The sequence below is a fragment of the Centrocercus urophasianus genome, unplaced genomic scaffold (genome assembly GCF_019232065.1).
Source record: "Centrocercus urophasianus isolate 14NV4802_14NV808 unplaced genomic scaffold, USGS_Curo_1.0 seq_12, whole genome shotgun sequence".
Lineage (NCBI taxonomy): Eukaryota > Metazoa > Chordata > Aves > Galliformes > Phasianidae > Centrocercus > Centrocercus urophasianus.
This window is the reverse complement of record NW_024884364.1, coordinates 33,301,286-33,318,744: the sequence shown is the minus strand read 5'-3', so window position 1 is coordinate 33,318,744 and position 17,459 is coordinate 33,301,286. Positions and strand designations below refer to the sequence as shown.

Sequence of the window (17,459 nt, the reverse complement as noted above, 5' to 3'; positions counted from 1 at the left end):
GCCTTTGAGGTGTCTGTTTCACAGTTTGAAAGATGAATCAAGTCCATCTGTGCCGCCAGCTTCATATCTCAGCACCCATCTGCCTGAGTTTGCAGTGGCTGCTGCAAGGTTGACGCTTCTGAAGCAGAACAGCCGACTCTGTGCCTCTTCCCTCAGTCTGAAAAGCATCAAAGATAAAAAGGTCTGGCTTAACCACCCCCCTCCTTGGGCTCTGTAGATATGCTGTCAGTTTTCAAACATTTGCACGAGTTTTTTTGAAGTTATGACAGTGTTCCAGGCACAAATATTCATGGATTCTTGTTTTGCTGTGCTTTGCTCAGCTGTGCCATTTTGTAATCCAACAGTACCAAAAGTAAGCCAGGGTCTGTTTCCACAAGCTCTTCCAGTGGTCCCAATGGTTACCTGTGCAAACCATGCATATTTCTGACATAACTAGTTAGGCAAGCTGTGATTTAAAATAAGTAACAGCTGTATTTTCTAGCAATTTGTTTGTTAGGAAAATGAGAATAATGTAGAATTAAAAGTAGGTTTGCATCTATTTTGGTCCAGTAAGAGACAGGGAAAAAGAAACATTTTTTTCTAAAGCATGGATTTTTCTTGCAACCCGAGTGTGGATTTTCAGCATGTACAAGGGAACAGCTGCCTTAGTTTTGCTGTTTATTGAAGGCTGATATAAAATACCTGCCACTTCTCTTGTTTGTTCATTGGATCATGGAATGGCTTTGGTTGGAAATGATCTTAAATATCATGTAGTTCCAACCTCTGCTGTGGACAGGGCTGCCCCCCACCAGCTCAGGCTGCCCAGGGCCCCATCCAACCTGGCCTTGAGCGCCTCCAGGGATGGGGCACCACAGCTTCTCTGGGCAGCACATTCTTAGTTGTTCAGTAGCTTCCCAGCTTTGCTCTTGTTTATGTTTCAAAGATCTCAGCCCACATTTTATATTCATTTTCTTCCTCAAGAGCCTGCTCTGTGCCCCCAGGACCTGATGTTCAGCCTCAGACTGGCCACATCCAGTCATCAACTCCCTTCTGCCACTTTTACCACCCTGCTCCTTATTCCTTATTTTTATACAGCGTGCAATTATGATGTCATATGGCTATCTGTGGAATAGCTGTGTATACAGACAGAGGCGTATAATGCTGTCCCCACTCCTTCCATTACCTAAAACATGTGAACACTGAAGGGTGAGCCACGTTCAAAACTACCTCAAATTGCCTTTCCAACGTGCGTTCTCCAAAGACGCAGCAGGCCCTACTGTTGGGCTCTCTGCAGCACTATTGGTATCTCTTACATTTGGTTCTGCATGAGCTGGGGCACCCCGTAGCGGACAAGCGTGATCCCATCGATTTACATCAAGCGCCCCACAATCCCCGTGCCCCACCACAGCTTTCTCCCCTCCTCCCTCTATACCTTCCCCCCCTCCCCCCCACGGCGGGGAGCGGCGCAGCGCCATCCATCCCCACGCGCCGCAGGGGGCGGACATTTTCCTCCTCCGCTCCGCACCCCGCGCCATCTTACGATTGGCTGCCACCATCTCGCCGACGCCCCCGTGCCGACCAATCGCCGAGCTCCTCGCCGCCTCCTCCCCAATCGAGGGGGCGGTGCTAAGAGGAGGGGTGGAGCCGAGACGCGCCGGGCTCTTCTTAACGCGGTGGACGGGGCTACGCCTGCAGCGGTGTCGTCGGAACGACTGCCCCGTCGGTGAGGTGGCGGCTCTCGGGGGGGAGGGGTCGGCGCCCGCCGTTGCATCAGCCCCTGGAGGGCCCGCGTGGGTGGAGGGAGGCGGGGAGCGCGGGTGGGCTTTTTGTTCGGTTGTTAGTCGGAATGGATGGGCTGGCGGGAGGTCAGGGGAGGCGGAGGACGGGGGTTGCTCTCGGCAGCCTGGGCTCGGGGCGGGGGAGGAGGAAGGCTGCTCTCAGGATGGCTCCCAGTATGGCATGCTGCTCCTTGCTCTCGCACCAGGGCCTCTCCCTGCTACCGTCGGGGTCTCTTACGGGTCGGTGCTCTGTTGGGGTGAGCCAGGCTGAAAAGCTCGTTTTGTTGCCTCTTATTTCGTGCGTTCCCACTCCCATGCTGGGCAAGATCTAATGCTCACAGCAACGTTAATTATACCAATAGAGGTATGGCTGAGCCCGTGCTGCTTGGCAGGTTGGTGACCCTTGCCTGTCCTCGGGTGGCTGCTTTCTCGTTCACTTTCTTCACCCCAAAGCCTTTGACCATGGAAGTTTGGAAGCATGCTGGCCCTGTTCCGGCTGAGCAGCTCGGCATGTACGTATTTACTTTTTAAACAAGGCTGTTTGCTGAGTCCAGATACAAGCCCTGCCTTCCAATAAACTTCCAATCAGAGGAGGGAACGCCTTGGCTGTGGAGATGAGCAAACCTGGGCCAGAGGAGGAAGGGCCTCCTGTGAGACCCCAGAGCATGCTGTTTTGTGGCTGGGGTAAATCTGCAGCGAGATGGCTGCTAACAGAGAAAGGCAGAGAGGCTAGGTGAGGCCTAGCATTTCGGCATGCCCTCCTTTTTGGCAACTTTTTGGTACCCCATGGCATCCTCTGAGCTCAGTCAAACCTGCTTTCCACAAGCCAGAGCAGTCCGAAAAACTGTAGTGGTAGCAAAGTCGCTGAGGCCCTGCTGCAGGCCTGCCAACTCAGGTACATGATTAACCTGCTGGCAGCTGGCTGCAGGGAGGGCCTGGGCCAGCCATAGTTGTTGGCAGCTGCCTGCTGCCCACCTTGAAAAGTCATGAAGTCTCCTTTTCTGGAGATATTCAAAACCAACCTGGATGCTTTCCTGTGTAATCTACTGTAGAGAACCTGCTTTAGCAGGGGTTTGGACCAGATGATCTCCAGAGGTCCCTTCCCTATGGTTCTGTGACTGAGGGAGCACCGTGCCTGCCAAAGGCCCTATTGATGTACCGAGTGTGAGTGGCTTCTGGGCATTGCCACGGGTGAGCCCCACAGGGACAAGCAGTGTCCCCTCAGGCTGGGTGTGGGTTGTGTGCTCTGGGCTGAGGGAACAAGAGATGGGAAGCAATGCTGAAACTTGTGGCTATAGCAGGTAAAAATCCAGATGAGACATTCTTCAGCCTTTTCTCTAGTGCTGTTTTGCTCCTCAGGTCTTTTAAATGAAGATTCATGTCTTACGGTGTGAATCCAGGCAGGTTGGAGTGAGCTCAGGAAGTAGAGGCGCACCTCTTCAGGGCTGCACACAGTGTTCCTCTGTGTGGAGAAGGAAGGCTGAACGCTTCGTGTTTTCACTAGCTGATCTTATGCATGATAGTTGCCAGAGTGATGGGAGTTGCTTTGCTGTTGAAGTTCTGATATCCTAGAGAGGCAGGGGCATGGAAGGACTACAGCTTTCCTATCAGCAGGTTGGGTATGCCAGTCCAACCATGAAAAGAAGAGTCCTCACTGAGAGGATGTACAGAGATGAGGCTTCTGATTCTTGCAGTGTCTCTTCCTCATAGTAGCTTTCGTTCATATCCAGTTATTCCAAGTCCCTTAACAACTCCAGGCACAGGAGAGATGGCTGGCTGCTACTGAACAAGTAGCAAAGTGCCATAAGAAAAACTCAGCTGTCTGGTAGTCTCCTGAATCACAGAATTGTTAAGGTTGGGAAGACCACTAAGATCACCTAGTACAACCACCAACTCATCCCCGCCACATCCACTAACTACATCCCTCAGTGCCACGTCCTTGAACACCTCCCTGGGCAGCCTGTGCCACTGCCTTACCAAAGTATAGCTGTGGTAAGGCAGCTTCCAAAGGTTGTGTATGTACTGCTACTTCTGGTAGCCTTTAGAGATCCTCCAGCTCTCTAAGGCCCTGTGGTACCACAGAGCAAGCAGAACAACTGGTTTTAGGTGGTTTACTCATTCGTATACCTGCTTAGCATGTAAGTTTCCCATTCTCATGCTACAGCGTGGTGGAATCCTGTATCTCATCTTTGGTTGAGCAGTCAGCCCTTAGGGCATCTCCCTCTGATCCATCTTGTACACCTGCCTTTAGACAGCTTAATTTTGGCTTCAGACACGACTGAAGTTAATTAGGTTCTCGCACATATGATACTCTGTACATGTCTGTATTAGTGCTGACATGGTATACTGTAAACAGCCTCAGAAACTGTAGCTCCTAACATCTGTGGAGCGAGTTCAACCCAGGTTGTTCAGGGATTAATTTCGTCCACTGGCCTTCAGTGCTATTCCTTGTAATTTCCTCGTGAACGAATTGAGGAGTACTTCAGATCTTGGATTCCCTGTGCAGATTGATGCTGAGGTGTGGCCTTGTCCGTGAGGCTTTCTGGATCTATTACATCTGTCTGTGCTCCAGTCCACTCCATGCTTTAAGCTTAAGTGACTGTAATTTGGCTTTCTAATTTTTCTGCCTTGCGTGCTCTGTAGATATAAGGGCAGAAGTTAGTCAGGCTTTTCTACCTGGGTTCTGCCCACACTGCCGGCTATTTCTGGGAGTGTTTACTTTTATGGCAAACCTCAGTTCAAGATAGCAGAAGTTCCCTCCAGAAGATGGGCAGCCCTTTCTGCAGCCCACCAAGCAATGTTCATTCACTGTTCTCCCCTGTCTGTGTGTCCAGAAGACAGTCTGAGAAGGGGGTCAGGATAGCAAAGAAGTTGCTGTCTTCTTTTGTTTTGGTAATTTTTGCTCAGCCCTTTTTCTTTGTCCCCCAAAGATGTTCCCACCAGAAAGGTTTATGAGCGTCCTATGCTCTGGTTTATGGGTCTTCGGGTAAATCTGGCTGTGGTCCTGTGTGGACATCTGCCCCATGTTTTGTTAGAGTTACCTTAGATTGGGCTGCAAGTGCCAGAAGGATGTTTGGGGTGGTGTCTAAGGAAGCTCATTGGTGGGATTGAAGGAGCTTGGAGAGATGAGAGAGATCTTCTTGGTTCAGATCAGAGTCAGCCACTGGACTCTGCTCTTCTCCTGTATGAAGAGCAAAAAGCCATTGATGCTGCTTGTAAGACTTCACTGAGCACTGTGGTAAGAATTCACTTTTGAATTCCTAAGTTTGTAATGGGATGTTGTCCTTCTTCAGCATCTATGACATTAGACTGACCGCAGCTGTGACTGATTCTCTACTACCATGATTAGAATTTGACTTTATAAATGTATATGCACATACCTATAGAGTTTGAATTGGATGAGTGTGAGGTTGTTTAAAATCATACCTAGTAAAGCACTTTGAAAGGAATTGTTGAATAGGGGCCTGTGTTGATTCTGGTGGATAGTATTGCTTAAGATTGGTATCTGATGGCAAGATTTTTGTTGGTTAGGTTTATGGTTAGGTTTTTTTCCTCTTTGGCCACATTTTTGTTGAAAGTTCTAGCCCCATGACCAAGCTTTGAAGCATCAAAGTATTTCTCTTCCTCTAAACGCATGAGAGAATCTCCCATCTCAGTTGAAGGCAGTAAATACAGCTTTTCCTCTATGCCTGCTATTTCTATCTCAAGAGGTAATGGGTATTTCCAGTAGTGGATTTTTTATGAACTTGTAACTTTTTTTTCCCTCATAATAGAGGAAATACAATGTCCCCAGTTTAGAGGGTCTCCTTCAAAAGGCAGCTTTTGAAAACAGCCATATTCACTTCTTTCGTGCAGACAGTGCAAAGAACAAGTACTTACTCCTACAGATCTTTGAAATTTGTACTGCCACAGATTTCTCTCCCTTTCTCCAAAATTTTTGGGCCATATTGCGAGACACCAAGGTGTGGTGACTTGAAGTCTTATTTTTTTTTTTTTTTTCACTCCTCTATTTTATGAGAGCATAACTTCATTTGAGTTGGAAGGGGCCTTTAAAGTTAATCTAATCCAACTCCCCTGCAATTAGCAGGGAAGAACAAGATCTGCTTCCTCTCTATAAGCTGTTGCTGCTACCTTCCCATGTGTTGAAGAGGTGGTGTGATCCTTTCACAGCAAGGTATCTTTATTAGATGGGCTTTGTAACGATTGGCAGCATCTATGCCCAGTGTTGTATCCACTGTCTTGAACTCATATATATGGCTTGGGGACATCGTGACACTACTGCTTTACAAAAAAAAAAAAGTGGTGTTCTGAACTGTGAGCCAGGCATCTCCTAGAAATAGAACTGAGGCTTGCTGTGGAGCTAGAAATAAACACCTCTAGTAACATAGACTGATAGTGTTAAATTATGCATGTTTATGGTATATGAGCTCTTTTGGACTGGTGTCTCGCAATCTAGTCCTCATTTGTAGTCTAATAGTGGCTGCAGCCTGTTTTGGAACTTGAGCATATATTAACCCAAATAAAACAGAGTAGCATGGAAGTTCTTATATCCAGATGTTGAATTATGTCAAGCCTTTGTCTTGAAAGCTTGCACTTCCAGAGACTTCTTTCATAAAGGGAGGCTGTTTAAATGCCATGAGCATTTTCTTCAAACTAGCATGTGAGAAAGGAATAGGTATGTATAAAGCAGTAGTGGTTATTGGTGCGTGTTAACTTGCAGGATCAGATGCTAAAGTTCACTGATCCTGTGATTAGATGTTTTCCAGTCTGCCAGCAGACCATCAACACTGCCTGTCTAAGCTGTGCCTCTTTTGCAAGCATTTGGCAGAAGAGTGGGGATAAGAACCTTTCCAGGTCTGGCACAATTCAGTAACATAAAGAGCCATGAATCTTGCTGCAAAAAAGTGATGAATAAAACCACATTTTGTAATACTTGAGCCACACTTTTACCTTCAATGATAGTAAGCTGGCTGGGGTAGGAGAAATGAATTGATTGCTTTCCCTAGTTATTCACAAGTTTCTCAATCACCCAACTGCTTACTGAGCTGCCTCGTGGTTGAAGTGTTTGTGTGCTGTATCCCTGTATTTGCACGTTCAACATTAATTTGGTGGTAAGAGGAACTTACGAGTTTGGTCTTCTTCTCAAGGGTGGAGAGAAATCTATGTATGTTCCTGTTTGGAGCCTTTTTCTAAATTGTATACAGGATCTTTTGGTGTTTGTCCTGTACAGCCCTTTCACCCCTGATGTCTCTGCAAGAATATATCCTGTGGACAGAAGTATTTTCTGACTGCTAAGCTTACAGAAATGCAGACAATCACTAAGAGTGATTTTTCTGCTGCTTTCATGAAGGTGGGCTGTGAGGGCAGGGCAGAGGGTGGAAGAGGTAATACAGGAAGAACAGGGTCAGATGGCCCTCAGTTGCTTTTGCTCAATACTTCTGCTGCATGGCTCTCTTTATCCTGCCTATACAACTCAGCTTCACTTTGTTTGGCAGCTTTCTCCTCCTACCACCATAAAAGGGGGGTGAGTATCGTTTTCCTAATAAGAGACCGTTTCCTGATAGTGTTTTGTTTGTTTCTTTATTTGCAGGATCTGCAGCTTTGAAGAAGATTCCAGTCACGTGACCCACTGTACTCTTTCTCCCAAAGAAAGTCCACTGTGTCTTTGCTTAAGAAAATGGAGAAGCTGATGTCAGAGAAGCCTGCTCCAGTATCTAAGGTACACTCTGGTCTTTGGGGGTGACTATTTGCCTATCTTTCTCACCAGAATTTAGGGAAGCTCTGTCTGCTTTCGGAGGGATTTGTAGTTTTTGGGGGTTTGGAATTCTTTTGAGTCAGATGCTATTGAAACCAGTGGCCTTTGTGCAAGAGTTGTCTAGATCACAAGTAGCTGTGGAGTCTTTTGGCACCGCTTTCCGATTAGCCATGGAATAGTCTTCCTCTGTTTCTCTCTGGGGGCTAGCTTTTTGTATAGGAAATGTGTGTCCCACAAGATCACGCTGCTCTCTTGAAAATCAGCGCAATGGTAATTTCTGTTGGGGTAGGCTGCCCTCAGAAAAACTGCATGCTGAAGCACTGGAGAAGAAAGATCAGTTGATAAAGAGGCAGAACCAAGAATAAGGACTCCCTATGAGTAACACAACTTTTAGCTATTTTTGGGGTTGGCAGTTGCAGGGCAATAACATGAATGAGGGGTTGCCTGTGCTGCAGAAGTTGCTCAAGTTTGATAGTCTTGAGAGATACTCTAGCCTCATTACATCACAACAAATGATCACAGAAGACTCTCTTCCTTTTCTCTTGAAGGATAAAATGCATTCCCTTCCTTCCCAGGCCAAGCCAGATACAAACTCGTGCCCTTATGCTTCTGGCACATACTTCCTTCCTGGTGGGGCAGACAATGAGGACTGTAAGACTAACGATAAGGAAAGGAAGTGGATCCGTCCTGATACACCCAGCAAATGCACGTGGAAGCTTGGGAAACCCATCTCTGCCTCCCCCCATCGTCATATGTCTCTGTAAGTGTTACTTTTCTTTGGTTGCTAGTTTTCAACACAAGACTTATCCTGGTGACCACAGTGCTACATGAGTTTAACAAAAGGTGACTGGTTTAAACTGATGCTGCTGCATGTAGATGTATGCTGGTGCTTCTTAAGTTCAATGCCTAAACAAAACTGAGAATGCAGATTAAGCATGCAAGGGGCCTTGCACCAAGGAAGTTGTGTGATCTGAAACTGCATGCACTGGAATTAGATTACATGAAGTAACCTGGCAAGCAGTTCTCTGACGATGTACAATTGCGCTGTAATTGCTTGTAAAACAGCTGACTGTGAGCAGTGCTGCACTACTTGTGCCAGGAAGAAGTTCAGAGCACATAGTTCTTGCTTCAGTACTTGGCTTGATGTATGATTAATCCTAGAGTTCTGGATTGGGCACATGTCTTACAAATTGATATCTAATAGTTACTTTGGTTTAAGAGAATGTTCAAGTCTGCTAGAAAAGGGAGAAAGCTGGGTGTAATGAAACATCAGAAACACTTTGTGTTGCTACTCTGTGAACTGCTTTCTGACTTTGTGTCTGTGTGCCAGGCCAGACCCTCCAAACATTCTGCCCAACATCTTGAATAAAGTTGGCAACACACCGTTGGTGCGGATCAACAAGATCGGGAAGCACTTTGGGCTGAAGTGTGAACTCTGTGAGTATGACTGCAGACTGGAGAAAGGAATGAGAAACACTGTTATGGAAACACAGGCAGTTCTGCTTTGTAGTGTTGTGTAACTCAGACATAAGAGGAATGCAGGGACTCTTTAGAAAACTGACTTAAAATTCCTTTAATTCAGCAGATTTTCAGGTTTTTAAGTTTTGATAATCTAAAATGCCATCCAATTTGCATTTTATTACAAGGATTCTCCCTGCAATTTTTCTGCTGTTAACTGTTTCTAATACCTATATTTCTCACTAGTGCACAAAGTGCAGGATCTGCAAGCTGTCACTAAAGATCAAAGAAAACGATAAAAGGATTGAAAGTGCCTCTTGAAATATTTGTTTAAACTGGAGGTATCTTGAGCCAGAACACACTGGTGATGTGAATAGAGTAGAACTCTTCATGTGAAGGGAATCCCCATCTCTGCTGCTGTATATGGAGTGGTGAACTGTGCCAGATACGTTAACAGTTGCGCTTGCAGATGTGTTAGGGTCAGCAGCAAGGTGCTGTTTAAGAACACTGCTTGGTTTCTTTGTTTCCAGTGGCAAAATGCGAGTACTTCAATGCTGGGGGCAGTGTGAAAGACCGCATCAGCCTGAGGATGGTAGAGGATGCTGAGAGAGCTGGGATTTTGAAGCCTGGGGACACGATCATAGAGCCAACCTCTGGAAACACAGGTAGGGGATGTAGAGGTCCTAGCAAAGAGTGGGAAAGATGTTTTTGTGGCTTTCCTGGAGAAGGCAGACCTGAGACCAGAGATGGAGGCTGCCTTTGCAGAGGAGTTTTTACGTAAAACAAACAAAATAAAAACCAGAAAAAAACCAACAATTCTGCAGTGTGCTATGCTGACCGGAACAGCCAGCAAGGAAGTCTACGTTTGCAGGGGCTCTTAGCTTTATTTTATTTTTTTATTTTTAAAGAAAAGTGTTAGGCCAGATTCACTGGGGTCTCTAAGTTCTATTCTGGAGTTCAATTGAAACTGTTGGAAATCAAGCCCCAAAAGACTGGTCTGATCTTCTGTTTGGAAAGTCACATAGTCCTTGGCCATGCAGTCTGTTAGATGAGGTTGGCCTGGCCTGAGAATTGGCCTTTCCCTTAGTGATGCAGTTGAGCTGGGAGACAAGCGGCATCCCTACTGCTCTGTTTGTTGGCACAGCCCTTGTGCTCCTACATCTTCAACAGGTTTCCTTTGGACCAGCATCTCCTTGGAGGGCTGGTGGAAGGAGAAGTCCCACCAGTCAGGGACTAGGAAAGAGCATCTGATGACCTGAGTAGGCTGGAGTTCAGTGGGCTGCTGCATCAAACCTGCTGTTCCTTTGTCAAGCTGTTCTCCTAATGGAGAGTAAATGTAGGAATGCTCTGCCCTGAGCTAGTGAGTTATAAACACAGTGTCCTCCAAGGGAGTCTGTGAGATGTGCTACAAACTGCTCCCCTACCTGATATGCTCTGGACAGGTGTCACTGGATGTCTTGACCTGTTTTTAAGCTCTTTTCTGCGCTTCACTACTTCTTGCTGATACACACAAGTTAGCTAGTTCAGACAGACTTTTCTTCTGTTATTTTCTTCCAGTCCTTGTTAATGGAGTCACTGAGATGACTGAGCTGGTGCATGAAAACGTATGAATACATTCTACAAAAAACTGGGAAGTCGTATCTGTTGCCAGTTGCTCAGCAAGTGCTCTGTAGGGCTACAGTACAACTGAAGCCCTTAGGAATGAGTCCATACTTGCTGTCTGATATACTTGCTGTCATATACTGTGTTCTTCCAGTATAAGGTCATACTGTGACATCTTACTTCAGTGTTGCACCTGATAAGTAGTCTCATTCGTGTGGATCCTGAGAAGTAAAAAGAAAGCAGATGCAAGGGAGATACAAGGCAATTACTTCAAAAGCTGTCTTGATGCACTGAAAAGCAAAGGCCAGGGAGGAGAATGAAGTGAGGAAATTACCCTGGCCTCAAACCACTGTTTTGAGTGTCTAATATGTCAGATATCTTTCTCCACTGCATCTTGCTTTTTCCTCAGCAAGAGCTTTATTTTGATGTTTGATGGACTTCCAGGTCAGTTCCAGAAAGTGCAAAGTACTAGTTTAGGTCTTAGAATGCTTTCTTCATCATAGACTGTAGGGAAGGATGCTGCATGGTTTGTCTTCAAGCTTTGGCACTATTAGGTTCAGTGCTGTCTTGCTTTACTTAGTACTAGTACCTGTATTTATCTAAAATGCACTGGAAGAGGATTTGTTTCCACCTCCTTTTAAAAATTAAGGAGAATTTAAAGGTATTTGAATTACCTGAGATTTTTTTTAATATGGATTTTTCACCCCTATGCAATCCCGAACCAAGCAGAAACAGAGGCAGCTTTGGACTCTGTAGAGTATGTAATGGGCATATGTTGATACTGTGCCTGGTACCCAAAACAGCAGGGGAGGTGCCACACAGCCCTACCTCAGATCACTGCCTTGGTCCATTTCTTCATTTTGTAGTGAAGCATTATGATAACAAGTGTAAGCACCTCAATGAGGAGGGTATTTCCGAGCTTAACTGCTCAAGTAGGCAGAAATCAGATCTAATGAAAAGGCAGACATCAGACTGGAAGTACAGACTTTCAAACTAGAAATGAGGTGTCTCTAACAGTCTAGGTGTTTCATTGTTGTAACAAGTTGATGTAATATGTTACAGCCACTATCACACAAAGAATCTAAATTTGCTTGTTTTAGAAAGGAGTTAGTTTAGGAACATTGCAAACTGGGGACTTAATGCTGAGTGAGTAATGCAGAATAGTAGGGAATTTAATATTCTTAACATCAAAAAGATTGCTCCACGTCCTCCTTAGCTTAAAATTCATTCTTTTCATGAGATTCTTCTGGAAAAACGTTGAGATAGCAAATAGGCAAGAGGAAGGTGAAATACAGACCACTGGCTTTCCCATGTGCACATATTGATAAATACATACATAAAAATATACGTTTCCCCCACCCTCAGCTGAACTTTCTCTGGGCTGCATTCTTCAAAGAAACAGTGTCTGTAAGTCCTTCTCTTTTCAGAAGCCAGAAACTTTGTTACTCTCCTCTAAAGACCTTGTACTCAAGTCTCTTTGAGAATCTGATTAAAACATGCCGAAGCTGGCCTTGTGGGTTTTGGTTTTTGTTTCTTCTCACTTAGTGCTCTTCATGTCTCTGCTTGCTTCCAGGAATTGGGCTGGCCTTGGCTGCAGCAGTGAAGGGTTACCGCTGTATCATTGTGATGCCAGAAAAAATGAGTATGGAGAAGGTCAGATGCGCTTTTATTTTTTGAGTGTTTAAAAAGTAAGTTTGCTTGCACTGGTGGAGTTCTTCATGCAAATGAGTCCTGTGGTTTTAGCAGTGATGTAGGCTCTTGGGCTCTAAATTGCTGACAAGACAGACTTCTGCTGAAGTGCCAAGAGAGATCCTGGCTGGACAGCCATGGACAGAATTGTGTTTAGGACCTGTCCCTGCAGCATTGTCAGTTGGAGATCTGTCATCACAGGTATTTAGGGAACTTGAGATCTACACTGCAGATTAAAGTGTCCCTGGGTTAGCTGTCCCCCAATGAGCAAAGGAGGACAAGGGAAGGCAATGGCTGAAGCTTCGAATGTTCTTTGGCTCTGCGCTAGGCTGAGCCTTGGGTGAGCCTGCTTGGCTTTTTGAGTTAACACACTGAGAGATGCTGGCAAGGATCTGAATTGTGTCACCACAACTCAGGAAGGAGAATGCCCACTTCTGTTGGGAGTGAAAAAGCAGGAAACATCTAGCTCTAGAGCAAGACTTTTTCAGGCTTCCACCTAGAGTGATACTGTATCTGAAGACAAGAGAGTGGAGAAGAGGTCTGACGCCTCACAATTGAAGAAGCAAATAAGTGTCAGGAAAACCACTTATGTCAATGACACAAATGAGAGCAGCCATGAACAGCATCCCCTGAAGGGATGCCCATTACTAGCCCTGGAAGGAAAGATAATGCGTGGCCACTGCCATGGTCCACAGAGCATTAAATGCTTCCCTTCTGAAGATAGTCCTTGCTCTGCCTGACTGTCTTGCCCTCATAGTATTTGAGCAGTATGGAGCAATAGGGCCACAGAGAGTCTCCTTTGATGCCTGTGTCTGAAGAAGGTAAATATATATTGCTTGCATTTAGATTTAAAAAAAAAAAAAAAAAGAGGGCTATAGCTCTGTTAGAGATGAGAGCATGTGTGACCAGCACAAAACAAGACAGAATTTTGCCTAAATGAGATTCCTCATTGTGGAGTAATAGTACCTACAGACTCAAACACCCAGAATGGCAGCAGGAATTTGAAACTGAGCTCTTATGTAAAGCTTCTGGTTTTTCTGACAGTCTCTTTTTGCTACAGGTGGATGTTCTGAGAGCTCTGGGTGCTGAGATTGTGAGGACCCCAACTACTGCCAGATTTGATTCTCCTGAATCTCACGTGGGTGTAGCATGGAGACTGAAGAATGAAATCCCCAATGCACATATCTTAGACCAGGTAAGAATAAAGTGTCAGAGATGTAGGTGTATCACAGCAAGAGGTATCACTATGTTGGTCCTTATGTCCGTGTCTGGAAGTTCCTACAGTGTATGGGTGTCTGTGAGGGGGAAAAATGACCTACCGAGTGGTCACTATGCTGTAGGGTAGTGAGCTTTTATATTCACTAGATGGCAGCAGTAAGCCTATGTTTGGAGAAGCTAGAAAAGAAAACCGTGGATTTCTCTACTGAGTTAATAGTGCCTTGTGGAAGAATTGGTACAAGGGTCAGCTTTTTAAAAGAAAGTGTCCCACAGCCAAGTCTGATTTTGGTGTTGGAGATTTGCTGGTAACTCAGAAATACCCTTATGGCAGGTCATTTAGGGAGGATGTACCTCTCTGCAGGCATTCTGCCTAGGTCCAGGTAATAGATAAAGAAACAGCCTGGAAAGTGTGTGTAGCAGCTGTGGGGCTTGAAGAATGCTTGTCACGTTCTTGAAATGTCTGATGGTGTAGGTGTTTTTTCTGGTCTACTTAATGGCCATTTTGTCTATCAATGCAGTACCGTAATGCCAGCAATCCCCTGACACACTATGATACTACAGCTGAAGAGATCCTGCAACAGTGTGAAGGTAAGACTGCTCTGCTGCTGGCCTCTTCTTTAATGAGCCTTTCATATTCTTTGTTGTTATGTTCTTGGAAGATGGGACCTGAGATGGTTAGTTCTGTACATGTGCTGTGTGTCATTAGAGAACTGCTTTACTCCATTTCTCTTACTAATAAACTGTTTTCCATTAAAGATGGATGCTCTGTTTTTAAGGTTCTCCAGGTGGAGAAAATAGTGATACTTAAATTGTGTATGAGGAGGGGGGGGGGAACAATAAAAACCTGTACCTAGAGTAGCAAGAAAGGATTGTTTCTTTTTACCTCACAACACAGAATTAGGTATTTTTACATTCTCAAACTAAATGCTCCATCACACTGAAAACTCATTAAAACAGAAGACCCTGGGAGGACAAATTGTTCTACGTTGCAGCTGTCACCAGTAAGACCAGTTTTCTCTTTTGGGGTCATTTCCATTTAGCTCTAGGCAGCCTAGCTGGAGTACCAGAAATGACTGGGATGTGGCAGCAGAGAGCTTCAGCTGGGCTAACATCCTGGTAAGGAGCCCAAGAGCTATTGGAGGCATTCAGTGTGATTCTGCAAGAAAAGACCATATAGGAGGCTACTGACCTGCCCTGTAAAACAGTACAGTTAAGCTGCTTTGATGGGACCCTGACCACTGGAATAAGAAATTTGGTTATTATGTTTCTTCCGTTGAAACTGAGGACTGTGTGAAGAGTTCTTTTCCATCCCTCCCAAAAAACCCATCCTTCTAATTGTTCAGAGGACATAGTTTGTCTTTCTGTGACAAATGTTAAGAAATTTCAAAATGAGTGAATTTTAACAAACTGCTATTCCACAAACCTGGAGTTTGGATGAGTTCGTGACTCTCCTGTTTCTACTTATAACCTTACAGATCAAGAGCAGCTCAGGTGTTGTTACTGAGTTTAAACCAGTCTTGTTCTGAACTGAACCTGTTCAGTGCAGTGTTGCTCTGTTGACTTGAAGGCGTTTGGCTTTGTATACAAACTGACCTTTTAAAATGTGCTTTGCTCACAAAATTGTCAAGTGTGCGCACCAAGAAAATTGTGATGACTGACAGAAGAATGAACTGTCATACCTGATAGCTCTGCTGGGCACTTGTGACCAAAGCAATATATGAAATAAGAGAGTGGTAGTGTCAAGCTCTCTCAGTGAACATCTATCCTTTGCTCTTGCCACTCACTCTGTAAATTCACTTACAAAATGTGCTACTCATTCTAAGTTCAATAATGAATTATTCTTTATCAACAAATACAGCAACAGGAAAAGTATAGGTATCATCAACTCAGTGGGCCTCCTCTTAGCTCTGCCTGAAGCCTGACAAATTGTTGCCGTGCTGAGCTACTGAAGGGCATTTCAAAGCCATTTTTTAAGTAAATGGGGATGAAGCAAGATGATCTCATAACACAGTTCTTAGGAAGAAAAAAGCCTTATCTTGCTCCTTTGCTGCTTTCTGTGATTTTGTTATATCAAGTCTACACTTAACTGTGAGTTTTTAATCCATCATCCTTGGGAAATGTCACAACTGCCTTTTCTTTCTCACCTTCAATCAGGAAAAATAGACATGTTTGTGGCTACAGCTGGTACAGGAGGTACCATCACTGGTGTCTCCAGAAAGCTGAAGGAGAAGTGTCCAGGTTGCAAAGTAAGTGGCAAGCCTGAAGTATGTCTATAGCTTCAAACTGCTCTGCTTCTTGGTGTATCCCATTGCTTGTAAACCTCTCCTGGGTCTCTAAGAGAAGCTCTTGGAATTCTTCAGTTGAAAGTAGCTCTGAGCAGTGAAGAAACGTCTTTAGACACTGGCTGAAATCATTATGTTCTGGTCTTGCTATTGACTGGAGTTCAGGTTTGGCTCAGCAGGTGAAAACTGGCCCTCAGGTTCTTTCATGGGATGTTTGCTGGTGCTCACAGCAGCCTTGTGGTTTCTTCCTGACCATGGCTTGGTTTCTGACACTTTCTGGAGTGCCTGAGGTTTTTGCCAAGTGAGTCTTTCTCTGCACGAACCAATGTGGGTATGTGTACTAGTGTGCAGTTTTGGATTTCCTCCCAGAAGCTGGTATCCAGTTTCAGTCATTAATATTTTCCCATGTAGTCAGGGGAGGGGAATAAAAAAATAAAGCTTGTATTTCATGACAAACATAGGCTCATATTGACTGCAATGATGCCTGACACAAGAATGAAGACAGTTTTGTCTCTGAAACCCTTTCCTATGGCTAAACAAAGCAAAACCCTTGTAGAACAAGTAGTGCCTCTCACTTAATGTCCACAGCCTGAGGAGACAAGATGGGTTGCCCAGTGGTAAGAATCACAGTATCATTAAGGTCTCTAAGATCACCTATTCCAACCATTGACCCATCCCCACCATCCCACTGCCCATGTCCCTCAGTGCCATGTTTCCACACTTCTTGAATACCTCCAGGGATGGTGACTCCACCACCTTCCTGGGCAGCCTGTGCCAGTGCCATACCATTATTCCTGAGAATAAATTTTTCCTAATATCCAACCTAAAGCAGCAAAGCATTCTGCTTGGAGGGGGGATGGGAGTTGCCAGGCAGAGATGAGCAGCAGACTAGTCTGCTGTTACCTGGCTGCATGTGGAGCCAGTGACACCAACAGCTGTAATAAAGCCAAGTGCTTGCTTGTAGGTAGCTGTGTTCTTGAACACAGTGTGTCATGGTAGCAAAGTGAAAACTGCTTTTCCAGATCATAGGTGTTGATCCTGAAGGCTCCATCCTTGCTCAACCCGATGAACTGAACAAGACCGACAAGACAATGTATGAAGTGGAAGGAATTGGATATGATTTTGTTCCCACCGTGTTGGATAGATCTGTAAGTCATTCTTGATTTCCTGACCTCTGCCATCTGTTGGTTGTGAGAGAAGAAGTAACTTGGGAAAGCATTTCTTTGAGCTGAAGGGGGAGAGGGGGCAGGCAGAATGATTCCTATTCTTTGTCATCAGGAAAAGCTTTCTCAGATGGCTTTTGTACAGTGCGCATTTGTCTTAAAATGCTAGGAGAAATGCTGTGAAACAGATAACAATTTTGTACAACATCGTAATTCCCTTAAAAAAAAATAATAAAAATAGGATAAAATCCAACACTCTCTCTCTCAAAAGCAGTATGACTATGTTGTCCAGTCCTGAGCAGAAGCTGTGTCCCTGGGAAGCCCTCCAAGGGGGAGGAAATAAGTTGATACTCTCTGACTGTCTTGTAACAGATTTCAATAAAGAGATTGCAGTGCTAATGTAGTCATCTTCCCTTGGCAAAAAAAAAAAATTCTACTTCCCATCTGTGGGATGGAATCCTAAGCATGTGGTGCTCAGTATGACAGCCTTTGGCTCAAAGAGTATGGGGTTGAATTTATAGTGCTGTTCTGTACT

General features: G+C 44.9%; 1 protein-coding gene across 2 annotated transcripts in view; it reads left to right on the top strand.

Moving 5' to 3' along the window:
• The first annotated feature begins 1,615 nt into the window (after window positions 1-1,615).
• The window catches only part of LOC122155761 (cystathionine beta-synthase-like protein), a 27,289-nt gene continuing 11,445 nt past the window's right edge, over window positions 1,616-17,459 (top strand). Inside the window, exons 1-10 of one of the 2 annotated variants that reach the window (XM_042809930.1) lie at window positions 1,616-1,702; window positions 7,348-7,476; window positions 8,088-8,272; window positions 8,843-8,949; window positions 9,501-9,635; window positions 12,146-12,225; window positions 13,322-13,456; window positions 13,998-14,067; window positions 15,634-15,725; window positions 16,784-16,909. In XM_042809930.1, the coding sequence (XP_042665864.1) occupies window positions 7,435-7,476; window positions 8,088-8,272; window positions 8,843-8,949; window positions 9,501-9,635; window positions 12,146-12,225; window positions 13,322-13,456; window positions 13,998-14,067; window positions 15,634-15,725; window positions 16,784-16,909 (972 nt within the window). In that variant the 5' untranslated portion in view covers window positions 1,616-1,702; window positions 7,348-7,434. Of the gene's footprint in view, window positions 1,703-7,347; window positions 7,477-8,060; window positions 8,273-8,842; window positions 8,950-9,500; window positions 9,636-12,145; window positions 12,226-13,321; window positions 13,457-13,997; window positions 14,068-15,633; window positions 15,726-16,783; window positions 16,910-17,459 lie in introns of both variants that reach the window. The other variant, XM_042809929.1, reaches the window with a different exon arrangement.